Source organism: Haemorhous mexicanus (assembly GCF_027477595.1).
Source record: "Haemorhous mexicanus isolate bHaeMex1 chromosome 35 unlocalized genomic scaffold, bHaeMex1.pri SUPER_35_unloc_4, whole genome shotgun sequence".
Classification (NCBI taxonomy): Eukaryota; Metazoa; Chordata; class Aves; order Passeriformes; family Fringillidae; genus Haemorhous; species Haemorhous mexicanus.
The window spans coordinates 61,712-87,142 of NW_026775990.1; the positions used below are offsets into that span (position 1 = coordinate 61,712).

The 25,431-nt window shown below is 61.5% G+C and overlaps 3 protein-coding genes across 4 annotated transcripts; all 3 read right to left on the reverse strand.

Annotated features, from left to right (window-relative positions):
* Position 1: 1 nt before the first annotated feature.
* LOC132322738 (OTU domain-containing protein 5-like) lies at positions 2–15,463 on the reverse strand. Its single transcript, XM_059837444.1, is given in 10 exon segments — positions 2–274; positions 2,000–2,113; positions 3,093–3,127; positions 3,129–3,295; positions 5,359–5,544; positions 9,729–9,877; positions 12,095–12,251; positions 13,281–13,345; positions 14,001–14,094; positions 14,853–15,463. Coding segments are annotated over 10 exon segments (1,611 nt in total). The 5' UTR covers positions 15,378–15,463; the 3' UTR covers positions 2–155.
* Positions 15,464–16,249: 786 nt separating this feature from the next.
* Positions 16,250–19,530, reverse strand: EBP (EBP cholestenol delta-isomerase). 2 transcript variants are annotated; one of them, XM_059837442.1, is made up of 5 exons: positions 19,382–19,530; positions 18,850–19,165; positions 18,128–18,164; positions 17,923–18,053; positions 16,250–16,988 (listed from the first exon to the last, which is right to left on the reverse strand). In XM_059837442.1, the coding sequence occupies exons 2-5, from the start codon at positions 19,151–19,153 to the stop codon at positions 16,780–16,782; spliced, it is 681 nt and encodes a 226-aa protein (XP_059693425.1). In that variant the 5' UTR covers positions 19,154–19,165; positions 19,382–19,530; the 3' UTR covers positions 16,250–16,779. The 2 variants fall into 2 exon arrangements, with proteins under 2 accessions (XP_059693425.1, XP_059693426.1); XM_059837443.1 differs by having other exon boundaries at positions 19,329–19,406.
* LOC132322736 (coiled-coil domain-containing protein 120-like) lies at positions 19,325–24,186 on the reverse strand (the record flags this gene model as incomplete). The annotated part of the gene is made up of 3 exons (XM_059837440.1): positions 19,325–19,478; positions 21,113–21,469; positions 24,085–24,186. Coding segments are annotated over 3 exons (613 nt in total), but the record flags the coding sequence as incomplete, so codon positions are not given.
* Positions 24,187–25,431: the final 1,245 nt, after the last annotated feature.

Consider the following 25,431-nt stretch of genomic DNA (forward strand, 5'->3'; position numbering starts at 1 on the left):
GTTTGGTTTTTTTTTTTTTTTTTTGGTTGTTGTTTGGTTTTTTTGTTTGTTTGTTTTTTTGAGTGGTGTTGGGGGGGTGGGGAGTCTGGAGGGTCTCTGGGGGGGGGTGGGGGGGGTTTTTGGGGAGGGGGGTTTCGCAGTCCGGGGGTTCAATATCAACTCTTGTCGGCGGCGGGGTCTCTGTGGCGCGAGGTTTTCATGGTCTCCAGGTACTCCTGCTGCGACACCGCCAGCACCGACGCCAGGATCTCGTCGTCCTCCCAGTCGTTCAGGCCTGGGGGGAGCCCAAAATTTCAATTTGGGGAGGGGGGAGATGCTTGGGGTTTGGGGGGGAAAAAGATTTGGAGCTCTGGATGTGCCCAGGTATTGAAATCGAGGTGTAAAATTGGGAATAAAAGGATAAATCCAACCCCTCCATGGGGTTTTCCCAACTGTTGGACACTCAAAATGTTCATTAAATTATCCCAGGAATAAAAATTCCTCTCCTGAACTGCATGCCAACACTCCAAAATGATCCTAAGTCTCCCAAAATGACCTGAAACCCCCTCAAAATGACCCTAAAATGCCCCAAAACAACCCAAAATCCTTCAAAACCCTTCAAAAGAACCCAAAATCCCCTAAAAAAAACCCCAAAATGCCCCGAATCCCCCCGAAACAACCCTAAATCCCCCCAAAACCCTAAAACGCCCCAAAAACAACCACCAAATGCCCCAAAATCCCCCCAAAACAACCCAAAATCCCCCAAAAGCACCTTAAACCCCTTCAAAATAACCCTAAAATGCCCCAAACCAACCCCAGAACCCCAAAATGCCCCCCAAAAACACCCCAAACGCCCCAAAATCCCCCCAAACCACCTTAAACCCCTCCAAAATAACCCCCAAAACAACCCAAAAATCCCTCCAAAACAACCCTAAACTACCCCAAAATCCCCCCAAAACCAACCCTAAACCGCCCCAAAATCCCCCTAGAACCCAAAACTGCCCCAAAATCCCTCTAAAACCACCCCAAACCCCCCAAATCTCCCCAAAATGCCCCAAAAATCCCTCCAAAACCAACCCTAAACCGCCCCAAAATCCCCCTAAAACCACCCCAAACCCCCCAAATCTCCCCAAAACGCCCCAAAAATCCCTCCAAAACCAACCCTAAACCACCCCAAAATCCCCCTAGAACCCAAAGCTGCCCCAAAATCCCCCCAAAACCGCCCCAAAACCCCCTAAATCTCCCCAAAACGCCCCAAAAATCCCCCCAAAACCAACCCTAAAGCGCCCCAAAATCCCCCCAAAACGCCCCAAAATCCCCCTAAACCGCCCCAAAACGCCCCAAAAATCTCCCCCAAACCAACTCTAAACCGCCCCAAAATCCCCCTAAAACCACCCCAAACCCCCCAAATCTCCCCAAAACGCCCCAAAAACCCTCCAAAACCAACCCTAAACCGCCCCAAAATCCCCCTAGAACCCAAAACTGCCCCAAAATCCCTCTAAAACCAACCCTAAACCGCCCCAAAATCCCCCTAACACCACCCCAAACCCCCCAAATCTCCCCAAAACGCCTCAAAAATCCCCCCAAAACCAACCCTAAACCGCCCCAAAATCCCCCTAAAACCACCCCAAACCCCCCAAATCTCCCCAAAACGCCCCAAAAATCCCCCCAAACCAACCCTAAACCGCCCCAAAATCCCCCCAAAACGCCCCAAAAATCCCCCCAAAACCAACCCTAAACCGCCCCAAAATCCCCCTAGAACCCAAAACTGCCCCAAAATCCCCCCAAAACCACCCCAAACCCCCCAAATCTCCCCAAAACGCCCCAAAACTCTCCCCAAACCAACCCTAAACCGCCCCAAAATCCCCCTAAAACGCCCCAAAACCCCCCTAAAACGCCCCAAAACGCCCCAAAAATCCCCCCAAAACCAACCCTAAAGCGCCCCAAAATCCCCCTAACACCACCCCAAACCCCCCAAATGTCCCCAAATGTCCCCAAATGGCCCCAAAGCGGCGCTCACCGAAGGCGGTCGGGGACATCTGCTGCATGATGGCGCGGCACTCGAGCGCGGGGTACAGCGACACCAGCGGGGGCGTGGCCCGGCCGCCCCCCGCCCCCAGCTGGCTGCTGGTCCCTGGGGAGGGGGCACCGGGGTCAGGGACCCCTCCTCAAATCCAAATTGGGGTCAGGGACCCCCCAAAACCCACCCACAGCTGGGATAAGGGACCCCCCAAATCCCCCCGCCCCCAGCTGGCTGCTGGTCCCTGGGGAGGGGGCACCGGGGTCAGAGACCCCTCCTCAAAACCCCAAATTGGGGTTAGGGACCCCCCAAAACCCCAAATCCCCCCACCCCCGGCTGGCTGCTGGTCCCTGGGGGGGCATTTGGGGTCAGGGACCCCCCCCTCAAAACCCCAAATTGGGGTCAGGGACCCCCCCCAAACTCACCCACAGCTGGGATCAGGGACCCCCAAAATTTGGGGTCACGGACCCCCCCCAGACCCCAAATCCATCCCATTATCCCCAATCCCAGTTTGGGGGGGACCCCAGTACCCCCAATCCCAGTCTGGGGGGACCCCAGTACCCCCAGTCCCAGTTTGGACCCCCCCAGTACCCCCAATCCCAGTTTCGGGGGCCCCCCAGTGCCCCCAGTCCCCCCCAGTTTGGGCTCCCAGTACCCCCAGAGCTCCCAGTTTGGGGTCCCCATCCCCCCAGCCCCCAGTTTGGGCTCCCAGTGCCCCCAGTGTGCACTCCCAGTACTCCCAGTGCCCCCCAGTTTGTGCCCCCAGTTCCCCCAGTCCTCCCAGTTTGCCCCCAGTCCCACCAGTCTGGTCCCCCAGTGCTCCCAGTGTCCCCAGTAAGGTCTCCCAGTGTCCCCAGTCTGGTTCCCCAGTGTCCCAGTGCCCCCAGTAAGGTCTCCCAGTGCTCCCAGTGCCCCCAGTAAGGTCTCCCAGTGTCCCCAGTAAGGTCCCCCAGTGCTCCCAGTGCCCCCAGTAAGGTCTCCCAGTGCTCCCAGTGTCCCCAGTCTGGTTCCCCAGTGTTCCAGTGCCCCCAGTAAGGTCTCCCAGTGCCCCCAGTAAGGTCCCCCAGTGCTCCCAGTTTGCCCCCAGTCCCACCTGGGGCGCAGGGCGAAGGGGGTTTTCCGGCGGGGGGGGGCTCCGGGCGAGGGGGGTTTGGGGCCGGGGGTCTCGGGGTGCAGCCCGGGGTGCTCGGGGGAGGGGGCGGCGCTGCGGGGCCGCGGGGAGCGCCCGCTCCACTCCTCCAGGCCGCTGGCCGCCGCTGCCGTGGCCGAGCTGCACGTGGCGCTGGCCTTGCGCGGCTGTGGGGACAGGAGGGGACCACTGAGTGACCACAGTGACCACTGAATGACCCCAGAGTGACCCCAGAGTGACCCCAGGGCCCAGCGCCCGCTCCACCCCTCCAGGCCACCGGCCGCTGCTGCCGTGGCCGAGCTGCACGTGGTGCTGGCCTTGCGCGGCTGTGGGGACAGGAGGGGACCACTGAGTGACCACAGAGTGACCACAGAGTGACCACTGAGTGACCACTGAGTGACCACAGTGACCGCTGAGTGACCACTGAGTGACCCCTGAGTGACCCCAGAGTGACCCCAGGGCTCAGCGCCCGCTCCACTCCTCCAGGCCGCTGGCCGCCGCTGCCGTGGCCGAGCTGCACATGGCGCTGGCCTTGCGCGGCTGTGGGGACAGGAGGGGACAGCAGAGTGACCACTGAGTGACCACAGAGTGACCACAGGGGACAGCAGAGTGACCACAGAGTGACCACAGAGTGACCAGAGTGACCACTGAGTGACCACTGAATAACCAGAGTGACCGCTGAGTGACCACTGAGTGACCACTGAGTGACCCCAGTGACCACTGAGTGACCCCAGAGTGACCACAGTGACCACTGAGTGACCCCTGAGTGACCCCAGAGTGACCCCAGGGCTCAGCGCCCGCTCCACTCCTCCAGGCCACTCGCCGCTGCTGCCGTGGCCGAGCTGCACGTGGCGCTGGCCTTGCGCGGCTGTGGGGACAGGAGGGGACACAGAGTGACCACAGAGTGACCACAGAGTGACCAGAGTGACCACAGAGTGATCAGAGTGACCAGAGTGACCACAGAGTGACCGCTGAGTGACCACAGAGTGACCACTGAGTGACCACAGAGTGACCACTTAGTGACCACAGGGCAGGGGGACAAAGGTGTCACCCCCTGGACAGAGGAACAAGGGAAGGATGTCACTCTCGGGGCAAAGAGAACACTGTGACAGGGGACAGCAATGGTGACACAGATGGTGACACCAGGGACAGAGGTGGTGGCACAGATGGTGACACCAGGGGCTCACAGGGACATGGATGGTGACACCACAAGATGGCAGGGACACAGATAGTGACATAGGTGGTGACACCAGGGATGGCAGGGACATGGGTGGTGACACCAGGGACAGCAATGGTGACACAGATGGTGACACCAGGGACAGAGGTGGTGGCACAGATGGTGACACCAGGGGCTCACAGGGACATGGATGGTGACACCACAAGATGGCAGGGACACAGATAGTGACACAGGTGGTGACACCAGGGATGGCAGGGACATGGGTGGTGACACCAAGGACACCAATGGTGACACAGATGGTGACATGCATGGTGACACCAGGGGATGGCAGGGACATGGATGGTGACACAGACAGTGACACCAGGAGATGACAGGGACACGGGCAGTGACACAGGTGGTGACACCAGGAGATGGCACGGACATGGATGGTGACACAGATGATGACACGCATGGTGACCCCAGGGGCTCACAGTGACACGGGCAGTGACACGGGCGCTGACACCAATGGTGACACTCACGGTGACACCAATGGTGACACTGATGGTGACACCAGGAGATGGCAGGGACGTGGATGGCGACACAGACGGTGACACCAGGAGATGGCAGGGACATGGATGGCGACACAGATGGTGACACACATGGTGACACCAGGGGATGGCAGGGACACAGATGGTGACACCAGGGACACCAATGGTGACACAGATGGTGACCCCAGGGGCTCACAGGGACATGGGCAGTGACACGGGTGGTGACACCAGGGGATGGCAGGGACATGGATGGTGACACGGGTGGTGACACTAGGGGATGGCAGGGACATGGGCAGTGACACAGGTGGTGACACCAGGAGATGGCAGGGACATGGATGGTGACACAGATGGTGACACGCATGGTGACACCAGGGGATGGCAGGGACATGGATGGTGACACCAATGGTGACACTCATGGTGACCCCAGGGGCTCACAGTGACACGGGCAGTGACACGGGCGCTGACACCAATGGTGACACCCATGGTGACACCAATGGTGGCACCGGGCCAGCCGCGCTGTCCCCACCTGCCGCGCCTGCTTCTCCTGGTCGCGCAGCCACTGCAGGTAGGACTCGCGGGCCACCTGCTCCTCGATGGCCTCGTTGGTGGCCTCCCAGTCGGTGGCACGCTTCTTGTCCTCCAGCATCTGCTGCTCGATCCACGACTCCTCCGACGTCTTGATGGCGCTCTTCATCAGGGACTGCTCCGCCAGCTGGGGACAGGGGGACATCGAGGGGACACCGGGGACGTGAGGGGACACCGGGGACATTGGGGATGTGAGGGGGCATTGGGGACAACAGGGACACCGGGGATGTGAGGGGACACCGGGGACATTGGGGACATCAGGGACACCGGGGATGTGAGGGGACATTGGGGATGTGAGGGGGCATTGGGGACACCAGGGATATTGGGGACAGTAGGGACACTGGGACATGAGGGGACACTGGGGACATTGGGGACACCAGGATGTGAGGGGACATTGGGGACGTGAGGGGACATTGGGGACAGTGGGGACACCAGGGATACTGGGACATGAGGGGACATTGGGGACACCAGGGATATTGGGGACAGTGGGGACATTGGGACATGAGGGGGCATTGGGGACATCGGGGACACCAGGGATATTGGGGACCCCAGGGATATTGGGGACATTGGGGACAGTGGGGACATTGGGGACACTGGGACATGAGGGGGCACTGGGGACATCGGGGGACACTAGGATGTGAGGGGACATTGGGGACACTGGAGACACCAGGATGTGAGGGGACATTGGGGACACTGGGGAGGGGACACTGTGGGACATGGGGACTTGAGGGGACACCGGGGACATGAGGGACATGGGGACACACAGGGGACACTGTGGGACACGCAGGGGTCCCACCCCTGAATCAGAGCCCCCAAACTCGGGCTCCCACCCCCCAAACCAAGGCCCCCAGACCCCAGACTCGGGCTCCCACCCCCCAAACCCAGGACCCCACCCCTCAAACCAAGGCCCCCAGACCCCAATCTCGAGGTCCCCCCCTAAACTCGGGGTCCCACCCCCCAAACCAAGGCCCCCAGACCCCAAACCAAGGCCCCCACCCCCCAAACCAAGGCCCCCAGACCCCAAACCAAGGCCCCCAGACCCCAAACTCGAGGTCCCACCCCCCAATCTCGGGGTCCCACCCCCCAAACCAAGGCCCCCAGACCCCAAACCAAGGCCCCCAGACCCCAATCTCAGGGTGCCACCCCCCAAACCAAGGCCCCCAGACCCCAATCTCAGGGTCCCACCCCACAAACCAAGGCCCCCAGACCCTAAACTCGGGGTCTCACCGCCCAATCTCGGGGTCCCACCCCACAAACCAAGGCCCCCAGACCCCAATCTCGGGCTCCCACCCCCCGATCTCGGGGTCCCCGGTGCGTACCCCCGGTTTGAAGGAGGGCAGCCCCAGCCCCACAGAAAGGGGGTTCAGGGAGGGTCCCACCCCCCAAACCAAGACCCCCAGACCCCAAACTCGGGGTCCCACCCCCCAATCTCGGGGTCCCACCCCCCAAACCAAGGCTCCCACCCCCCAAACCAAGGCCCCCAGACCCCAAACCAAGGCCCCCAGACCCCAAACTCGAGGTTCCCCCCCAAACCAAAGCCCCCACACCCCAAACCAAGGCCCCCAGACCCCAAACTCGGGGTCCCAACCCCCAAACCAAGGCCCCCAGACCCCAAACCAAGGCCCCCAGACCCCAAACCAAGGCCCCCAGACCCCAATCTCGGGCTCCCACCCCCCAAACCAAGGCCCCCAGACCCCAAACCAAGGCCCCCAGACCCCAATCTCGGGCTCCCACCCCCCAAACCAAGGCCCCCAGACCCCAATCTCGGGCTCCCACCCCCCAAACCAAGGCCCCCAGACCCCAATCTCGGGGTCCCACCCCCTAAACCAAGGCCCCCAGACCCCAAACCAAGGCCCCCAGACCCCAATCTCGGGGTCCCCGGTGCGTACCCCCGGTTTGAAGGAGGGCAGCCCCAGCCCCACAGAAAGGGGGTTCAGGGAGGGTCCCACCCCCCAAACCAAGACCCCCAGACCCCAAACTCGGGGTCCCACCCCCCAATCTCGGGGTCCCACCCCCCAAACCAAGGCTCCCACCCCCCAAACCAAGGCCCCCAGACCCCAAACCAAGGCCCCCAGACCCCAAACTCGAGGTTCCCCCCCAAACCAAAGCCCCCACACCCCAAACCAAGGCCCCCAGACCCCAAACTCGGGGTCCCAACCCCCAAACCAAGGCCCCCACCCCCCAAACCAAGGCCCCCAGACCCCAAACCAAGGCCCCCAGACCCCAATCTCGAGGTCCCCCCCCTAAACTCGGGGTCCCACCTCCCAAACCAAGGCCCCCAGACCCCAAACTCGGGGTTCCACCCCCCAAACCAAGGCCCCCAGACCCCAAACCAAGGCCCCCAGACCCCAATCTCAGGGTCCCACCCCCCAAACCAAGGCCCCCAGACCCCAATCTCAGGGTCCCACCCCCCAAACCAAGGCCCCCAGACCCCAATCTCAGGGTCCCACCCCCCAAACCAAGGCCCCCAGACCCCGATCTCGGGGTCCCAACCCCCAAACCAAGGCCCCCAGACCCCAATCTCAGGGTCCCACCCCCCAAACCAAGGCCCCCAGACCCCGATCTCGGGCTCCCACCCCCCAAACCAAGGCCCCCAGACACCAATCTCGGGGTCCCAACCCCCAAACCAAGGCCCCCAGACCCCGATCTCGGGCTCCCACCCCCCAAACCCAAGGCCCCCAGACCCCAAACTCGGGCCCCCAGACCCCAAACTCGGGGTCCCACCCCCCAAACCAAGGCCCCCAGACCCCAAACCAAGGCCCCCACGCCCCGATCTCGGGGTCCCCGGTGCGTACCCCCGGTTTGAAGGAGGGCAGCCCCAGCCCCACAGAAAGGGGGTTCAGGGAGGGTCCCACCCCCCAAACCAAGACCCCCAGACCCCAAACTCGGGGTCCCACCCCCCAATCTCGGGGTCCCACCCCCCAAACCAAGGCTCCCACCCCCCAAACCAAGGCCCCCAGACCCCAAACCAAGGCCCCCAGACCCCAAACTCGAGGTTCCCCCCCAAACCAAAGCCCCCACACCCCAAACCAAGGCCCCCAGACCCCAAACTCGGGGTCCCAACCCCCAAACCAAGGCCCCCAGACCCCAAACCAAGGCCCCCAGACCCCAAACCAAGGCCCCCAGACCCCAATCTCGGGCTCCCACCCCCCAAACCAAGGCCCCCAGACCCCAAACCAAGGCCCCCAGACCCCAATCTCGGGCTCCCACCCCCCAAACCAAGGCCCCCAGACCCCAATCTCGGGCTCCCACCCCCCAAACCAAGGCCCCCAGACCCCAATCTCGGGGTCCCACCCCCTAAACCAAGGCCCCCAGACCCCAAACCAAGGCCCCCAGACCCCAATCTCGGGGTCCCCGGTGCGTACCCCCGGTTTGAAGGAGGGCAGCCCCAGCCCCACAGAAAGGGGGTTCAGGGAGGGTCCCACCCCCCAAACCAAGACCCCCAGACCCCAAACTCGGGGTCCCACCCCCCAATCTCGGGGTCCCACCCCCCAAACCAAGGCTCCCACCCCCCAAACCAAGGCCCCCAGACCCCAAACCAAGGCCCCCAGACCCCAAACTCGAGGTTCCCCCCCAAACCAAAGCCCCCACACCCCAAACCAAGGCCCCCAGACCCCAAACTCGGGGTCCCAACCCCCAAACCAAGGCCCCCACCCCCCAAACCAAGGCCCCCAGACCCCAAACCAAGGCCCCCAGACCCCAATCTCGAGGTCCCCCCCCTAAACTCGGGGTCCCACCTCCCAAACCAAGGCCCCCAGACCCCAAACTCGGGGTTCCACCCCCCAAACCAAGGCCCCCAGACCCCAAACCAAGGCCCCCAGACCCCAATCTCAGGGTCCCACCCCCCAAACCAAGGCCCCCAGACCCCAATCTCAGGGTCCCACCCCCCAAACCAAGGCCCCCAGACCCCAATCTCAGGGTCCCACCCCCCAAACCAAGGCCCCCAGACCCCGATCTCGGGGTCCCAACCCCCAAACCAAGGCCCCCAGACCCCAATCTCAGGGTCCCACCCCCCAAACCAAGGCCCCCAGACCCCGATCTCGGGCTCCCACCCCCCAAACCAAGGCCCCCAGACACCAATCTCGGGGTCCCAACCCCCAAACCAAGGCCCCCAGACCCCGATCTCGGGCTCCCACCCCCCAAACCCAAGGCCCCCAGACCCCAAACTCGGGCCCCCAGACCCCAAACTCGAGGTCCCCCCCCAAACCAAGGTCCCCATGCCCCAAACTCGGGGTCCCACCCCCCAAACCAAGGCCCCCAGACCCCAAACCAAGGCCCCCACCCCCCGATCTCGGGGTCCCCGGTGCGTACCCCCGGTTTGAAGGAGGGCAGCCCCAGCCCCACGCCGATGGTGGCCTTGTTGGGGTTCACCACGGAGTTGTAGTGGATGTTGCGGTGGTAGCTGACCCGGATGGGCTCGTCCTCGTTGTGCTGGATCCCGTGGAAGGTGTTGATGGGCTCTGGGCACCCCAAAACACACAGGCACCCCAAAAACACCCGTGAGATCCTTGGGAAAAGAGCTGGGGTCCTGAAAACCGGCTGGGATCCCCGAAAATACCCATGGGAACCCCCAAAAAATAGATGGGATCTCAAAAATCCAGGTGGGATCCAAAAATATCCAGGTGGGATCTCGAAATCCAGATGGGAACACCCAAAAATCCAGATGGGAACCCCAAAAAACAGATGGGACCCCAAAAATCCAGATGGGAACTCCAAAAATCCAGATGGGAACCCCAAAAATCCAGATAGGAACCCCAAAAAATAGATGGGATCCCCAAAAATCCAGATGGGAACCCCAAAAATCCAGATGGGAACCCCAAAAAACAGATGGGATCCCCAAAAATCCAGATGAGATCCCCAAAAAGTAGATAGGACCCCCAAAAATCCAGATGGGAACCCCAAAAAACAGATGGGATCCCCAAAAATCCAGATGGGAACCCCAAAACATAGATGGGATCCCCAAAAATCCAGATGGGAACCCCAAAAATCCAGATGGGAACCCCAAAAAATAGATGGGATCCCCAAAAATCCAGATGGGCACCTCAAAAAATAGATGGGATCCCCAAAAATCCAGATGGGATCCAAAAATATCCAGATGGGATCCCCAAAAATCCAGATGGGAACCCCAAAACACAGATGGGATCCCCAAAAATCCAGATGGGCACCTCAAAAAATAGATGGGATCCCCAAAAATCCAGATGGAAACCCCAAAAATCCAGATGGGATCCCCAAAAAGTAGATGGGACCCCAAAAATCCAGATGGGAACCCCAAAAAATAGATGGGATCCCCAAAAATCCAGATGGGATCCCCAAAAATCCAGATGGGAACCCCAAAAATCCAGATGGGAACCCCAAAACATAGATGGGATCCCCAAAAATCCAGATGGGAACCCCAAAACACAGATGGGATCCCCAAAAATCCAGATGGAAACCCCAAAAATCCAGATGGGAACCCCAAAAATCCAGATGGGATCCCAAAAAATCCAAATGGGAACCCCAAAAAATAGATGGCATCCCCAAAAATCCAGGTGGGCACCTCAAAAAATAGATGGGATCCCCAAAAATCCAGATGGAAACCCCAAAAATCCAGATGGGAACCCCAAAAATCCAGATGGGATCCCCAAAAAACAGATGGGATCCCCAAAAAACAGATGGGATCCCCAAAAATCCAGATGGGAACCCCAAAAATCCAGATGGGATCCAAAAAAAATCGATATGGGACCCAAAAAAAATCCAGATGGGATCTCGAAGTCCAGATGGGATTCTCACAAAAACAGCTGGGATCCCCAAAAATTTAGATGGGAACCCTCAAAAAGTAGATGGGACCCCCAAAAATCCACCTGGGACCCCCCAAAAAATTGATGGGACCCCCAAAAATCCACCTGGGACCTCCAAAATGGCTCCTTGGACCCCTCCCCAGTGCTCCCAGTGCCTCAGGGACCCCTCCCCACTGATCTCCATCACTCTGGGTCCCCTGTGGCTCCTCAGGGACCCCTCCCCAATAACCCCAGTGCCCGTGGGACCCCTCCCCACTGCTCCCAGTGCCTCAGGGACCCCTCCCCACTGATCCCCATCACTCTGGGTCCCCTGTGGCTCCCCAGGGACCCCTCCCCAGTGCTCCCAGTGCCTGTGGGACCCCTCCCCACTGCTCCCAGTGCCCCCTGGCTCACACACCAGTGCCGTACTGGTAGACCTCGACGGGCCGGTTGTACATCTCGGCCATGGCCTGTGGTTCCCGTGGCCCCCCAGGGACCCCTCCCCAATAACCCCAGTTCCTCAGGGACCCCTCCCCACTGATCCCAGTTCCTCAGGGACCCCTCCCCAATAACCCCACTGCTCCCAGTGCTCCCAGGCTCACACACCAGTGCCGTACTGGTAGACCTCGACGGGCCGGTTGTACATCTCGGCCATGGCCTGTGGTTCCTGTGGCCCCTCAGGGACCCCTCCCCAATAACCCCAGTGCCCGTGGGACCCCTCCCCAGTGCTCCCAGTGCTCCCAGTGTCCCCAGGCTCACACACCACTGCCGTACTGGTAGACCTCGACGGGCCGGTTGTACATCTCGGCCATGGCCTGCATCTCGATGTGGTTCCCGTGGCCCCCCAGGGACCCCTCCCCAGTGCTCCCAGTGCTCCCAGTGCCCGTGGGACCCCTCCCCAGTGCTCCCAGTGCCACACACCAGTGCCGTACTGGTAGACCTCGACGGGCCGGTTGTACATCTCGGCCATGGCCTGCATCTCGATGTGGTTCCCGTGGCAGGTGCTCTTGCGCTTGCGGTTGATGTAGGTGGTGAAATCCTCGGTGACGTAGTTGGAGAAGTAATCGGCGTTCTTCATCTGGGGACACAGGGGACAGCTGGGGACAGCTGGGGACAGCTGGGGACAGGCTGGGGACAGGCTGAGGACACAGCAGGGACACAGGGGACAGGCTGGGGACGGACAGCACCACCGGTGACAGCTGGGGATAGGCTGGGGACACAGCAGGAACACAGGGGACAGCCGGGGACAGCTGGGGACAGGCTGGGGACAGGCTGGGGACACAGCAGGAACACAGGGGACAGCTGGGGACACAGCAGGGACAGCTGGGGACAGCTGGGGACAGGCTGGGGACACAGCAGGGACAGCTGGGGACACAGCAGGGGACACAGCAGGGACAGCTGGGGACAGCTGGGGACAGGCTGGGGACAGGCTGGGGACACAGCAGGGACAGCTGGGGACACAGCAGGGACACAGGGGACAGCTGGGGACAGCTGGGGATGGACAGCACCACTGGGGACAGCTGGGGACAGGCTGGGGACACAGCAGGAACAGCTGGGGACAGGCTGGGGACAGCTGGGGACAGGCTGGGGACACAGCTGGGGACGGACAGCACCACTGGGGACAGGCTGGGGACAGGCTGGGGACACAGCAGGAACAGCTGGGGACAGGCTGGGGACACAGCTGGGGACGGACAGCACCACTGGGAACAGCTGGGGACAGGCTGGGGACACAGGGGACATAGGGGACAGCTGGGGACACAGGGGACAGGCTGGGGACACAGGGGACAGCTGGGGACAGGCTGGGGACAGACTGGGGACAGACACAGCACCACTGGGGGACAGACACAGCACCACAGGGGACAGCTGGGGACACTGGAGGAGGGGGGGAGGCAACAGCAGCCTGGTCCCCCCAGGGCTCTGAGCACCCTCCCAGTCCCTCCCAGTGCCCCCCAAACCCCTCCCAGTCCCTCCCAATCCCATCCCAGTCCCTCCCAGTCCTTCCCAGTCCCACCCAATCCCCTCCCAGTCCCTCCCAGTCCATCCCAGTGTCCCCACAATCCCATCCCAGTCCCCCCCCAGTTTATCCCAGTCCCTCCCAGTCCCTCACCAGGTAGTCCATGCAGTGCTTCCTCACCACCTCGTGCATGTCCTGGTCTCCGTACACCTGATCAGCTGAGGGAGGGGACACACAGGTGACAATGGGGGGGGAGGGTGGTGGCAGTGCCTCTGGGGGGGGGGTTGGGGGATTTTTGGGGGGATTTGAGGGATTTTTGGGAATTTTAGGGGTGATTTGGGGTTTTTGGGGGGATTTTAAGAAGTTTTAGGGGGGATTTTGGGGGGGTTTGGAGATTTTTGGGGGGATTTGGGGGGGTTTAAGGAGGGATTTGGGGTTTTCTAGGGGGATTTTAGGGGTTTAAGGGGGGATTTGGGGATTTTTGGGGGTATTTTGGGTTTTTTGGGGGATTTTAAGAAGTTTTAGGGGGGATTTTGGGGTGGATTTGAAGATTTTTGGGGGATTTGGGGGGTTTAAGAAAGGATTTGGGGTTTCCTAGGGGGATTTTGGGGGTTTAAGGGGTGATTTGGGGGTTTAAGGGGGGATTTTGGGGTTTTCTACGAGAATTTTGGGAATTTTTAGGGGGGATTTGGGTATTTTTGGGGGATTTTAGGGGGTTTAAGGAGTGATTTGGGGGGATTTTGGGGGTTTAAGGGGGGATTTTGGGGTTTTCTAAGGGGGGATTTTGGTTTTTTTTGGGGTTTAAAGGGGGATTTTGGGATTTTTGGGGGATTTTGGGATTTTGGGGGAATTTTGGGGGTTTTTGGGGCTCACCCACGGCCCGGAAGAGGCAGGCCCCGTCCTCCTTCATGCGTTTGATGATGAAGCCTTTCTTCTCCCGCAGAGCCTTCTCGAACCGGTGCTCCTGCTGGAGACACAGCCGGGCTCGGGGGGGGGTCCCTGGGGACTTGGGGACTTGGGGAGGGGTCCCTGGGGGGCTTGGGGGGTCCCCAGGGCAATTGGGGGGGGGGGATGAGGTGGGGGGAGCTGAGGGAGCCACAGGGGAGGAGAGGTTTGGGTGACAAAAGGGGGAAAAGGGAGAAAAAAGGGGAGGGGGGTTCCAGGAAAACTCGGGGGAAAAGGAGAGGGTCCCAAAATGGGGGATGGGGGGACAGAGCGGTGACAATTTGGGGACAAACGGCAGCAAAAAGGGGACAAGGACAGCCCCGTGTGGGGGAGGGACAACAGCTTGACAGTGGGGGGACACTGAACCCCGGCAGGTCCCTCGTGTCCCACTGGTGTCCCCTCAGTGCCTCCTGATGTCCCTTGCTGTCCCCTGACACCACCAGATGCCACCCCTGATGTCCCCCAACATCTCCCCATGCCCCCTCACTGTCCGTCAGTGTCACCCTGGTCTCCCCCCAGCATCCCTTGCTGTCCCTCAGTGTCCCTCGGTCCCCCCCGGCTTTCCCCCCAGGTCCTTCCCGGTGTCCCCAGATGCCCCTCGCTGTCCCCGGTGTCCCCCCCGCTGTCCCTCAGTGTCCCCAGATGCTCCCCCCGCTCTCCCACAGTGTCCCTCACTGTCCCCACGGTCCCCCCGGGTGTCCCCTGATGCCTCCCGGTCCCCCCTGGCTGTCCCCGCAGGTCCTTCCCGGTGTCCCCGCTGTCCCCACGGTGTCCCCGCACCTGCTCGGCCGTGGCCGGGTCCATCTCCACCCTGCCGGCCTCGTACTCATCCTCGCTGTTGTAGCCGCCTCCCGCCTCGTCGGGCCCGGGGCTGCCGCAGCCGGGGGGTCCCAGCCCCATCCCGAGCCCGATCCCGCCGGGGCCCGAGCCCGCGGGGCCCGCGCTGGGCCCGGCCCCGCCGCGCCGCCGCCGCTTGCTGTGCCCGGGGCCGCCTCCTCCGCCGCCGCCGCAGCCGGGCCCGCGGGGCTCGGGCAGCCCCAGCGCCGCCGCCTCCAACCCCAGCAGCGCCGCGGGGCCGTCGGCGGAGCCGGGCCCGCCGGTACCGGGCCCGCCGGGCCCCGCGGGCGGGGGGGACCCGGCGGCTCCGGGCAGCCCGGCCCAGCCCCGCAGCGGCGGCGGCGGAGAGGCGCGAGGCCGCGGCCCCCCCCACGCCGGGCCCGCCGGGTTCGCCGACGCCTCCGGGGCCTCTCTCGGGCCCCGCGTCCGCTCCGCGCTCGGGCCCCGCGTCAGGGCCGGAATCGCCATCACCGTCGGGAGCCGGTACCGGCTTCTTCTTGGGGAGGATCGTCATGGCGGGGCGCGCATGGGGCGGGGGGGGCGGCGCGGGGCTGGGCGCGGGCCGGGGGCCGGCCGGGGGGCGGGGGGGCCGCGGGCGGGGGTCGCTGGGGCCCCCCCGGCGCTGAGGGGCCGCGGGCGCTGCGGCCGCCGGGGCCGTGTCAACATCAACAGCCGCGACCTCCGACCCCGCGCGCGCTTCCGCCTCGCCCGCGCCGCGCCGCGCCATTGGCCGGCGGAGCCGGGGAAGCGCCGTGATTGGTTGGGAGGTGAAGGAAGTCCCGCCTTTCGTCTCTCCGCCTCGGCGAGGGGGAGGCGGGATGGATGTTGCCATGGTGATGGCGGGGGAGAGCGGGGATTGGGTGAGGCGGGGAGGGAGGTAGGTGATTGGTTGGTTTTGGGGGAGGGAGGTGAGGGCTGATTGGCTGGTGGAGGTGTCGCTTTAGCGGAGGGGGAAGGCGCGGCTCGAAGTAAACGTGAGCGCTGATTGGGTGATGGCACGTCAATCATCGGTGGGAGGGAGCAGCGAGGAGACGCCGAGGGCTGATTGGTGCGGTTCTTAACCCCGCCCGCATCGCCCTCCTATTGGCTGCAGCAAGCGACCTAATTTCCTATTGGCTCAGGCGCGACAGAGGCGGAGCCGAGGAGGGAAGCACCGCCCCTCTCATAACCCCACCCTCTTATCTGTCAATCTGCCGCAAACCCCGCCCCTTCTCTGCCCTCCCACGTGGCCCAACCCCCCCAAAAACCGCTCAGGACCCTCCCAAAACCCCTCAGGACCCCCCAAAACCCACCATGACTCCGTCAAAACCTCCCCAGGACCCCCAAAACCAGACCTGAGCTCCATTTCCAGCTCCTTTATTAAAATCCAACCTTGCCCCCCAGCAATGAGGAACATTCCCACGGTACACCCCCAAAAACGAGAGGGGGACCCCAAAACCGAGGGGGGGACCCCCAAAAACGAGGCTGAGACCCCCACGGGGAACACGGGGGGGCTCCAGCTGCTCTCCCTGAGCTTTTGGGGTGGGCAGGGGTCCCAAAATTCCCCTCCAGGACCCTCCTGGTGCTGAACCCTCCCTCGGAGGGGGTCCCTAAGTCCATGGGAGGGGTCCCTCACCTCCGGAGGGGGGGGGGGGCGGTCTCTGGGGGTCTTCCCCCCTCAGTGGGCATTGTGGGGGGGGGTCCCTCAGTCCATGGGGGGGTCTCTCACCCCTAGGGGGGTCCCTCAGCCCTGGGGAGGGGTCCCTCACCCCCGGGGGTCTCTGGGGGTCTCCCCCCTCAGTAGGCCTTGTGACGGGGCCAGTCGTGGGGGGGTCCCTCGGTCCGTGGGGGGGGTCCCTCATCCCCGGGGGTCTCTGGGGGTCTCCCCCCCTCAGTGGGCCTTGTGGCGGGGCCGGTCGTGGCCGCGCTGGGCCCTGGCCAGCTCCCGGCCGGCGTCCAGCAGCAGCAGGGCGGGCACGAGCACCCAGAGCCCGTTGAGCCCCACGAAGTAACCCCAGAAATAAAAGGGGTGGGGGTCGCTGTGGGCCCAGCCCGCCCGCGCCTCCGTGGCGAAGTACAGGATGTCACCGTACAGCTGGCCTGGGGACAGGGACAGGGACACAGTCAGGGACAGGGACATGGGGACAGGGACACAGTTAGGGACACGGAGACAGGCTGGGTGAAGTACAGGATGTCACCGTACAGCTGGCCTGGGGACAGGGACGGGGACACACTTAGCGACAGGGACACGGGGACAGGCTGGGTGAAGTACAGGATGTCACCGTACAGCTGGCCTGGGGACAGGGACAGGGGGACAGGCTAGGGACAGGAACAGGGACACAGGGACAGCCTGGAGACAGCCTGGGGATAGAGACAGCAAAAAGGACATGGAGACAGGCTGGGTGAAGTACAGGATGTCACCGTACAGCTGGCCTGGGGACAGGGACAGTTAGGGACAGGGGTTAGAGACAGGGACAGGGGTTAGGGACATGGGGACAGGGACATGGGGACAGGCTGGGTGAAGTACAGGATGTCACCGTACAGCTGGCCTGGGGACAGGGACACAGTTAGGGACAGGGTTAGAGACAGGGACAGGGGTTAGGGACATGGGGACAGGGACACAGGGACAGGCTGGGTGAAGTACAGGATATCACTGTACAGCAGGGACAGGGATTAGGGACAGTGACAGGGACATGGGGACAGGCTAGGGACAGGAACAGGGACACAGGCACAGCCTGGGGACAGCCTGGGGACAGGGACAGCAAAAGGGACATGGGGACAGGCTGGGGGCAGGGATGGGGGTTAGGGACAGGTCAGGGACAAGGACAGCTCAGGGACAGCCTGGAGACAGGGACACAGACAGGGACAGGGGTTAGGAGACATGGGGACACCAAGAGGGACAGAGACAGGGACAGGCTGGGGGACGGTGACACTGGTGACACAGGTGAGATGGGGACATGGGAACAGGAGGATGGTGACATTGAGGACGCTGGGGAGGTGACTCAGGTGACACAGGTGACACAGGGCCACGTACCCAGGGACACCACGAGCTGCAGGATGTAGCGGGCCGGGTGCTGCCGCAGGAGGGCGAGGAAGGTGAGGAAGCTCAGGGGACCCCAGGCCCAGGCTGTCACCGTCTCCATGGCAACCGTGAAGTCATCGCTCCTGCCGGGAGGGGGGAGGGGTCAGCTGGGGACACTGGGGACACAGCCACCCCCTCCCCGGTGTCCCCAACTCACGTCATGTAGCGGCTGTCGGCCTTGGCGTACTCCTTCCCTGCAATTTGGGGAGGGGGCTCTGGGTGAGGGGGGCAGGAAAACCGGGGGATCCCCAGGACCCGGCTGTGCCCCTGCCCACCCGCCCAGGGACCCCCAGATGGCCCAGGGACCCCTCCCCACTTATCCAGGGAACCTTCAGGGCCCTCTAATGTCCCTGGGACCCCTCCCCACCTCCCCAGAGACTCCAAAAATGCCCTTGGGACCCCTCCCCATGTGCCCAGGGAGCCCACAAGTACCCAGGGACCCCTCCAGTGCCCTCTGATGCCCTTGGGACCCCTCCCCATATACTCAAGGAATCTTTAGGGCCCCCTGATGCCCCAGGGACCCCTCCCCATGTACCCAGAGACCCCATAAGTACCCCAGAGACCCCTCCCCACATATCTAGGGACATCCCAGATGCTCCAGGGACCCCACAGATGCCCCTGAGACCCCTCCCCACGTGCCCAATGCCCCTCCAGTGCCCCTTACTGCCCTTGGGACCCCTCCCCACGTGCCCATGGAACCCCCAGAGACCCATCCTCAAGTGCCCAGTGCCCCCTGCTGCCCTTGGGACCCCTCCTCACATCCCGAGATGCCCCCGAGACCCCTCCCCACGTGCCCAGTGGCCCTCCGGTGCCCCCTGCTGCCCTCGGGACCCCTCCCCAAAGCCACCCACCCAACCCAGCGCCCCCGCGGGTGCTCACAGACGTCGGCCAGCAGCCCGGTGTCGGCGGGCAGCTCCCGGTGCCGGAGGCTGAAATACCCTTCCAGGACCCCGTGGATGCCGGCGCACACCAGGAACCAGCCCAGGACCAACCGGCGGGCGGGGCTTCGCTTGGCCCCGCCCTTGGCCCCGCCCCCGGTCCCGCCCAGGGCCCAGCCCAGCGCGAACAGCGCCGCCGCCGCCGCCGCCACCGCGCCTGCGCACTGCCAGCCGGGCCGCGCGCCCGCCACGTATCCCGGCAACGCCAGCGCGCGCGGCCAATAGGGGTGCGCGCTCGTCTCCATGGCAACAGCGCCCTGTGGGGAGAGCGTGAGGGGAAGGAGGCGGTGAGCGCGGCCCGGCAAGGCCCGGCCGGAGAGAGAACGGAGAGCGGCGAGCGCCACACCGCCCGCGCTTCCCCGCGCACCCCGCGGCTCCCCCGCGCCCCCCGGCCCCGCGCGGGCCCGTCCCGGCGCTCACCGGGCGCGGATCGCGGTGAGCCCCGGCCCCGGCGCGCCCCCGGCCCCGCTCACCTCAGCCGCTCCCGCGTCGCTCCCGTGCCCGCCGCCGCCGCGCGCCGCGCCTCGCCCCGCCCCCACGCCGCCCCCGCGGCCAATAGGAGCGCCCAGGCTCAAGGTCGGCCAATAGAAACGCGGCCCGCCCGCATCTGCCGGCCGCTGATTGGCCGCTCCCGCCGCTGGGGAGATGTGGGGCCAGGGGGCGTGGTTTTATGGGGGCGTGGCCTCGTAATGTGGAATTATTCTCCGCCCAATGGGGCGTGGCCTCAAGCAGAGTGGGCGGGGCTTGAGTCCTGCTTTATTGGGGGGGGCTCTGTAGGGACCACCCCCCTTTTAAAGGGGCCTAGAGACCCCCCCCCAATTATATCCCCCCCCAAATTATTCAGGGACACCAAAGACCTCCCCCCAAATTATTTAAGATCCCTTGTCCCCCCAAATTATTTAGGGAGCCCCAGGGATTCCCCCCCCAAATTATTTAAGGTCCCACAGACCCCCCCCCCCCAAATTCTGTCCCCCCCTCAACCATATGGAACGATATGAAGCCCCCCCCCAAATTTTCCAGCTTTTGGATACCCCAGGAGCCCCAAAATCGACGAATTTCCCCCCAAAAAAAGGAGGCGGAGCCAGCGCTGGCAGCAGGTCCTGTATTGCCCCCCCAAGGGCCCCCCAAACCCCCCCACCCCCAGAGACCCCCCCCCAAAAGGAGCCGCTCGCCAGGAGCAGCGGGGGGGGGAGGGGCGCGATTTTGGGGACCCCCCCCTCCCCTCCCCCCCCCTGGATGTTGGGACCCCTCCCCCACCCCCAAAACGAAGCTGGGGACCCCCCCTTGGGCGGGGGGGGGGGTCACACGAGGGTCCCGGGGGGCTGCGGGTCTGGGGGGGGAGGGGGGGTGGTCCCGGGGGGGTCCCTGGGGGGGAGGGGAAGGAGGGGGGAGGGGGGGAAAGGGAAAATTGAAAAAAAAAAAAAGAAAAAAAGGAGAAATTAAAGGAAAAAAGAAAGGGGAAAAAAGAGAGAGAAGAGAAAGCAGAGTTAGACCCCCCCAAAATGACCCCCCCGCCCCAAATTGGGCAGCCGCCCCTCCCCCACCCCGATTTGGGGACCCCTCCCCCCCCAAAAAGCGAGGCCGGAATGGAGAAAAAGGGGGGAAGGGGGGGGAGGGGAGAGAGGCCAAAAAAGGGGGGGGGGAGACCCCAGAAAAGGGGGAGGGGGGCCAAAATTGGGGGGAACTGGGCGGGGAGACCCCAAATTTAGGGGGTGGGGGTGGGGCTAAGGGGAATCCCAAATTTGGGGATGTTTTGGGGGTCCCTGAAGGATGGGGGAGGGGGTCCCCAAACCTCCCCTCCCCCCCCCCTTTAAAAAAGAGATCTCAGTGAATAAGGGGGGGGTCCCCAAAATGGGGAGGGGGAGGGGACACCTGGACCTGGGGGGGGTCCTCAATAAGGGGGAGGGTCCCTAAAATGGGGGGGGGGAGGGGACACCTGGACCTGGGGGGGGGGGTCCCTAAAATGGGGGGGGAGGGGCACATTCACCAACAGGGGTTTCCCGCCCATCACAGGGGGGGGGTCCCCATCATCTCCGGTGGGGTGGGGGGGGTCCCCAACCCCTCCCCCCCCCCCTCACCATCCCGGGCCGCCCCTCCCCCCCCCGTACCTGGCCGCCAGGGCCCCGGCGTAGCTGAGCGAGTGCGGCAGCGCGGGGGGAGGGGCGGGGGGGTCCCGGCGGCGCGGGGGGGGGGCCCAGGTGGGCTGGGGGGGTGGGGGAGGGGCTCGGGGAGGGGTCCCGGTGTGCCGCAGGTACCAGTCCCGCAGCCCCTCCAGCGCCAGCCACTTCTGGCTGCGCCGCTGCTCCGCCGAGGGGGGAGGGGCGGCCGGGACCCCTCCCCCAGCCCCGCCGGGACCCCCCCCACGCAGCCCCGGGGGGGTCTCGGAGCCCCCTCCCCAATCGATCAAAGCCTCGGAGCTGTTGCTGCGGCGGGTGCGGGGAGCGCCGGGTGGGGGAGGGGGGCAGGGGAGGGGGGGATGGGTAAGGTGAGGACCCCCCCCCAATTGGGAGTCCTGGCTGCCGGACCAGGGCCGGGGGGGCAAACCCCGGGGGGCTTCGGGGCTGGGGAGGGGGAGGGGAGAAACAAATAAAGAAAATTGTAATTAAAAATTAAAAATTAAAAAAAAAAAATCCCATTAAAAAATTTAAAAAAAAACTTTTTTGCCTCCAAAAAATCCATTTTTTCCTCCCAAAAAAGCATTTTCCTCCCCCCAAAAAAAACTCTTTTAACCCAAAAATCCCTTCCCCCACCAAGAAAAAAATCCCTTTCCCCCAAAAAAATGTTTCCCCCCCAAAAAACCCAAAAAATACCATTTTCCCCCTAATCCCGTTTCCCCCAAATTCCCATTTTTCCCCAATCCCATTTTTTCCCCCAATCCCTGATTTTTCCCCAAATCCCCATTTTTCCCAAATCCCTGATTTTCCCCCACAATCCCATTTTCCCCCAAAATCCTGTTTCCCCCAAATTCCCGTTTTCCCCAATCCCATTTTTCCCCAAAATCCCATTTTTTCCCAAATTCCCATTTTTCCCAAATCCCCGTTTTTTCCCCCCAAATCCCATTTCCCCAAATTCCTGTTTTTCCCAAATTCCCGATTTCCCCCCCAATCCCATTTTCCCCAAATTCCCATTTTTTCCCCCAATCCCATTTCCCCCCAATCCCATTTTCCCCAAATTCCCGATTTTCCCCCACAGCCCCCTTTTTCCCCCCAAATCCCATTTTCCACAAATTTCCATTTTTTCCCCCCAAATCCCAATTCCCCCAGGCCCCTTTTTCTCCAATCCCATTTTTCCCCAAATTCCCCATTTTTCCCCCCAATCCCCATTTTCCCCCAATCCCTGTTTTGCCCAAATTCCCCATTTTTCCCCCCAATCCCCGTTTTCCCCAAAATCCCATTTTTCCCCAATCCCATTTTTCCCCAATCCCATTTTTTCCCCAATCCCATTTTTTCCCCAATCCCATTTTCCCCAACCCCATTTTCCCCCAATCCCAGTTTTTCCCAAATTCCTCATTTTTTCCCCCAAATCCCCGTTCCCCCCCCAATCCTCATTTTCCCCCAATCCCCGTTTTCCCCCAATCCCCATTTTTCCCAAATCCCCATTTTTTCCCCCAAATCCCCATTTCCCCCAATCCCTGACTTTCCCCCCAATCCCCGTTTTCCCCAAATTCCCATTTTTTCTCCCCAATCCCCGATTTCCCCCAATCCCCGATTTTCCCCCCCAATCCCCGTTTTGCCCAAATTCCCATTTTCCCCCCAATCCCTGTTCCCCCCAATCCCTGACTTTCCCCCAATCCCCGTTTTCCCCCCAATCCCCGTTTTGCCCAAATTCCCATTTTTCCGCCCAAATCCACGTTTCCCCCCCAATCCCTGACTTTCCCCCCAATCCCCATTTTTCCCCCCAATCCCCGTTTCCCCCCAATCCCTGATTTCCCCCAGTCCCCATTTTCCCCCCAATCCCCGTTTTGCTCAAATTCCCCATTTTCCCCCCAATCCCCATTTCCCCCCAAATCCCTGATTTCCCCCAATCCCCGATTTTCCCCCAATCCCCGTTTCCCCCCAATCCTCGTTTTGCCCAAATTCCCTTTTTTCCCCCCAAATCCCCGTTTCCCCCCAATCCCCGTTTTCCCCAAATTCCCATTTTCCCCCCAATCCCCGTTTCCCCCCAATCCCCGTTTTGCCCAAATTCCCCATTTTCCCCCCAATCCCCGTTTTGCCCAAATTCCCCATTTTTTCCCCCAAATTCCTGTTCCCCCAATTCCCCATTTTCCCCCCCAATCCCCGTTTTGCCCAAATTCCCGTTTTTTCCCCCAATCCCCGTTTTGCCCAAATTCCCCATTTTTCCCCCCAATCCCTGTTTTCCCCCCAATCCCCATTTTCCCCAAATTCCCGTTTTTTCCCCCCAATCCCCGTTTTCCCCCAATCCCCGTTTTCCCCCCAATCCCCGTTTTGCCCAAATTCCCCATTTTTCCCCCAATCCCCCTTTCCCCCAATCCCCGTTTTGCCCAAATTCCCCATTTTCCCCCAATCCCCGTTTTGCCCAAATTCCCCATTTTCCCCCCAATCCCCGTTTTCCCCCAATCCCCGATTTCCCCCAATCCCCGTTTTGCCCAAATTCCCCATTTCCCCCCAATCCCCGTTTTGCCCAAATTCCCCATTTTCCCCCAATCCCCGTTTTGCCCAAATTCCCCATTTTCCCCCAATCCCCGTTTTGCCCAAATTCCCCATTTTCCCCCAATCCCCGTTTTGCCCAAATTCCCCATTTTCCCCCAATCCCCGTTTTGCCCAAATTCCCCATTTTCCCCCCAATCCCCGTTTTGCCCAAATTCCCCGTTTTGCCCAAATTCCCCATTTCCCCCCAATCCCCGTTTTGCCCAAATTCCCCATTTTTCCCCCCAATCCCCGTTTTGCCCAAATTCCCCATTTTCCCCCAATCCCCGTTTTGCCCAAATTCCCCATTTTCCCCCCAATCCCCGTTTTGCCCAAATTCCCCGTTTTGCCCAAATTCCCCATTTCCCCCAATCCCCGTTTTGCCCAAATTCCCCATTTTCCCCCCAATCCCCGTTTTGCCCAAATTCCCCATTTTTCCCCCCAATCCCCGTTTCCCCCCAATCCCCGTTTCCCCCCAATCCCCGTTTTGCCCAAATTCCCCATTTTTCCCCCCGATCCCGTCCCCTCACCGCTCCCGGGGGGTCCCGCGGGGGCTCCGGCCCAGCACGGGCGTGGCCGGGACGCTGCGGCCCTCGAGGCTGGAGGCGCTGCGGGGCAGGGTCCGGGCCGGGCTGCAATGGGGCAAAAAACCCCAATTTTGGGAAAATCAGAGAGCGGGAAAGTGGGGAAAATTGGGGGGAAAATTGGGGAAAAATTGGGGGAAATTTGGGGAAAAAATAAGGGGAAATTGGGAGGAAAATAGGGAAAAAATGGGGGGAAAATAAGGAGAAAATGGGGGAAAATTTGGGGAAAAATTGGGGAGAAAAATGGGGAAAAATTGGGGGAAATTTTGGAAAAATAGGGAAAATTGGGGGAAAATTGGGGGAAATTTGGGGGGAAATTGGGAGGAAACTAGGGGAAATTGGGGGGAAAATGGGGAAAAATTGGGGGAAATTTGGGGAAAAAATGGGGGGGAAATGGGGAAAATTGGGGGAAAATTGGGGAAAAACTGGGGGAAATTGGGGAAAATTGGAGGAAAATTGGGGGAAAATTGGGGGAAAATTGGGGAAAAAATGGGGGAAAATTGGGGTGAAATTGGGGGAAAATTGGGGTAAAATTGGGGGAAATTTGGGGGGAAATTGGGGTGAAATTGGGGGAAAATTGGGGTGAAATTGGGGAAAAAATTGGGGGAAATTGGGGAAAAAACTGGGGGAAAATTGGGGGGAAATTGGGGGAAAATTGGGGTAAATTGGGGAAAATTGGGGGAAATTTGGGGGAAATTGGGGAAAATTGGGGGAAAATTGGGGGGAAATTGGGGGAAAATTGGGGAAAAATTGGGAAAATTGGGGGAAAATTGGGGGGGAAATTGGGGTAAATTCGGGGGAAAATTGGGGTAAATTGGGGGGAAAATTGGGGGGAAATTGGGAGGAAATTGGGGGAAATTGGGGAAAAATGGGGAAAAATTGGGGGAAATTTGGGGACAATTTGGGGAAATTTGGGGAAAAATTAGGGGGAAATTGGGGAAAAATTTGGGGGAAATTTGGGGGAAAATTGGGGGAAATTTGGGGGAAAATGGGGGAAATCGGGGGAAAATTGGGAAAAACTGGGGGAAATTTGTGGGGAAATTGGGGGAAAATTGGGGGGAAATGGGGAAAAATGGTGAAAAAATTGGTAAAAATGGGAAAATTGGGGGAAATTTGGGGAAAAATTGGAGGAAAATTGGGGGGAAAATGGGGGGAAAATTGGGGGGAAAATGGGGGGAAATTGGGGGAAATATGGGGAAAATTTGGGGGAAATTTGGGGGGAAATTTGGGGGAAATTGGGGGAAATTTGGGGGAAAATGGTGGAAAATTGGGGAAAGCAGGGGGGAAATTTGG